At 34.5% G+C, this 1715-nt stretch overlaps 1 protein-coding gene across 1 annotated transcript in view; it reads left to right on the top strand.

Annotated features, from left to right (window-relative positions):
• Positions 1 to 1016: 1016 nt before the first annotated feature.
• Positions 1017 to 1715, top strand: part of LOC107578596 (adenylate cyclase type 2-like) — a gene marked incomplete at its 3' end in the record, with an annotated part of 4697 nt that continues 3998 nt past the window's right edge. The window contains exon 1 of the mRNA XM_016264541.1: positions 1017 to 1190. Coding sequence (XP_016120027.1) covers positions 1146 to 1190 — 45 coding nt within the window. The remainder of the gene's footprint in view (positions 1191 to 1715) is intronic.

The raw sequence follows: 1715 nt of genomic DNA on the forward strand, positions 1-1715 counted from the left end.
TAGCTTTATTTATTATTTTCGAAAGCATCGACCACAGTAAGATTTCCCAAATGTACAAGAAAAGAAAACTGGTGCGTGAAATGAAGTGAATCATGTGTTTTTTCTCCACCATGACCTTGTGATGACAGTCTGATGAGAATGTGTTATGCAGATTTCCCAAGGCATATCACAATACAATTCATCCAACCAACCACATCATTCAGCGTTGCACTAATGTAATATATGTTCTATTGACAGGGGTGCACATACGTTTTTCAGCCTGGTTCTCATAAGAGAACCTGGAGATTTGGTTTGGTCCTCACACTGCACATAGTGTAACCCATTAAATACAACTATAAAAAAAAATTATTAATCGTAGTGATAATATTGTTGTACTTTATTTATTTAGTTTTTTTTTTAATAATTAAATAAAGTGTCATAATACTATTATATTTTAAAATAAAATGAGAGTATTAAATACAAATACAACTATTTTATAGTAAACTTAAAAATAAAATGCTAATATTTACTTATTTTTTTAAAGATGAATTTTCATCATTTTCAAACTTAAAATCAGCAGGCTTTTATTTTGGCGGTTTGCCGACAAGTAAGTATATGCGCTTCCGCATTTAGCGATGCCGACTGAAGAACATCAGTGAATGAAATGTCACAGTTTTGCATTGTGCTTTGAAAACGGCAGCAGGTAGCCTAGATTAATTTATCCATTCAGTTTGAATAGAAATCTTATACAGTATTACAGTTTGTCGATCTAAAATGGTAATTGTGCTTTAACAGCTGTCAACCATGTCTGTACGCAAATGCTCTGTCAGAACTTATTTACACAGTGCATTTTTTATTTTGGTGGCGCATGCGCACCTGCTTACCACTTATGTGCACCCCTGTCTATTGTATATTTAATATATGATTTTATTATAATAAATTATACTGAAGACAAATTAGTTTAGAGACATAATTTCTGTTCATCTTTTTAATTCTATTAATAAAAGACTTTACTGATTTTATCTGCATTTTTATTTATTTTTTAATTTTTTATTCATGTTGACCAACAATAGCATTGCGATAAGACGGCCTCCACATCTTGGCTCTGGATCCTTAGATCCTCAGAAATCATTGCGGACAAGCCCTGGCCACGCATCACCCTCACCATGGCAACCACAGTCCTCATCCTGATCATGGCCATCTTCAATATGGTATGTCAACCACAATGATCCAGGAAATGTCATATGAATACCTTTGTGCTTATGGTCATACAAATAAGACACTGAGATGCTCCCTAATTGGATCACACACACATTACATTACAGGACTTGACCACAGTAGTCTGACATGCGTTATTGCAGAATTACTTGGCAGAGATTTGTGTCCATCTGTGCCCTAGCTGCAGAGGGCTGTTTAGCCTCCAGATTTGGCCATTCCACTTGTGGCATATGTCACTGTTTGTAAACAAACATGAAACAAATTTGTCGATTTCAATCTTATATTTTTCTGTCATAAAAAAAAAAATCTAATTAGGATTCTCACCAACCGTGTGAGAATTGTACATACAGTGTACATATAATTTGTGAGTATCGTTCTAAGCTCAGAGCTTCAGAAAGAGTATGGCGCAAATCACAAAATCCTACTGACCTTAATGTATATCGATCACTTCTCTCTTCATTCTCTGCTAATGCCTCCACTGCTAAAAGGACATACTATCACAACAAAATTAACAATTC

This window comes from Sinocyclocheilus grahami, unplaced genomic scaffold (assembly GCF_001515645.1).
Source record: "Sinocyclocheilus grahami isolate Dianchi unplaced genomic scaffold, SAMN03320097.WGS_v1.1 scaffold11061.1, whole genome shotgun sequence".
In the NCBI taxonomy this organism is placed as follows: domain Eukaryota; kingdom Metazoa; phylum Chordata; class Actinopteri; order Cypriniformes; family Cyprinidae; genus Sinocyclocheilus; species Sinocyclocheilus grahami.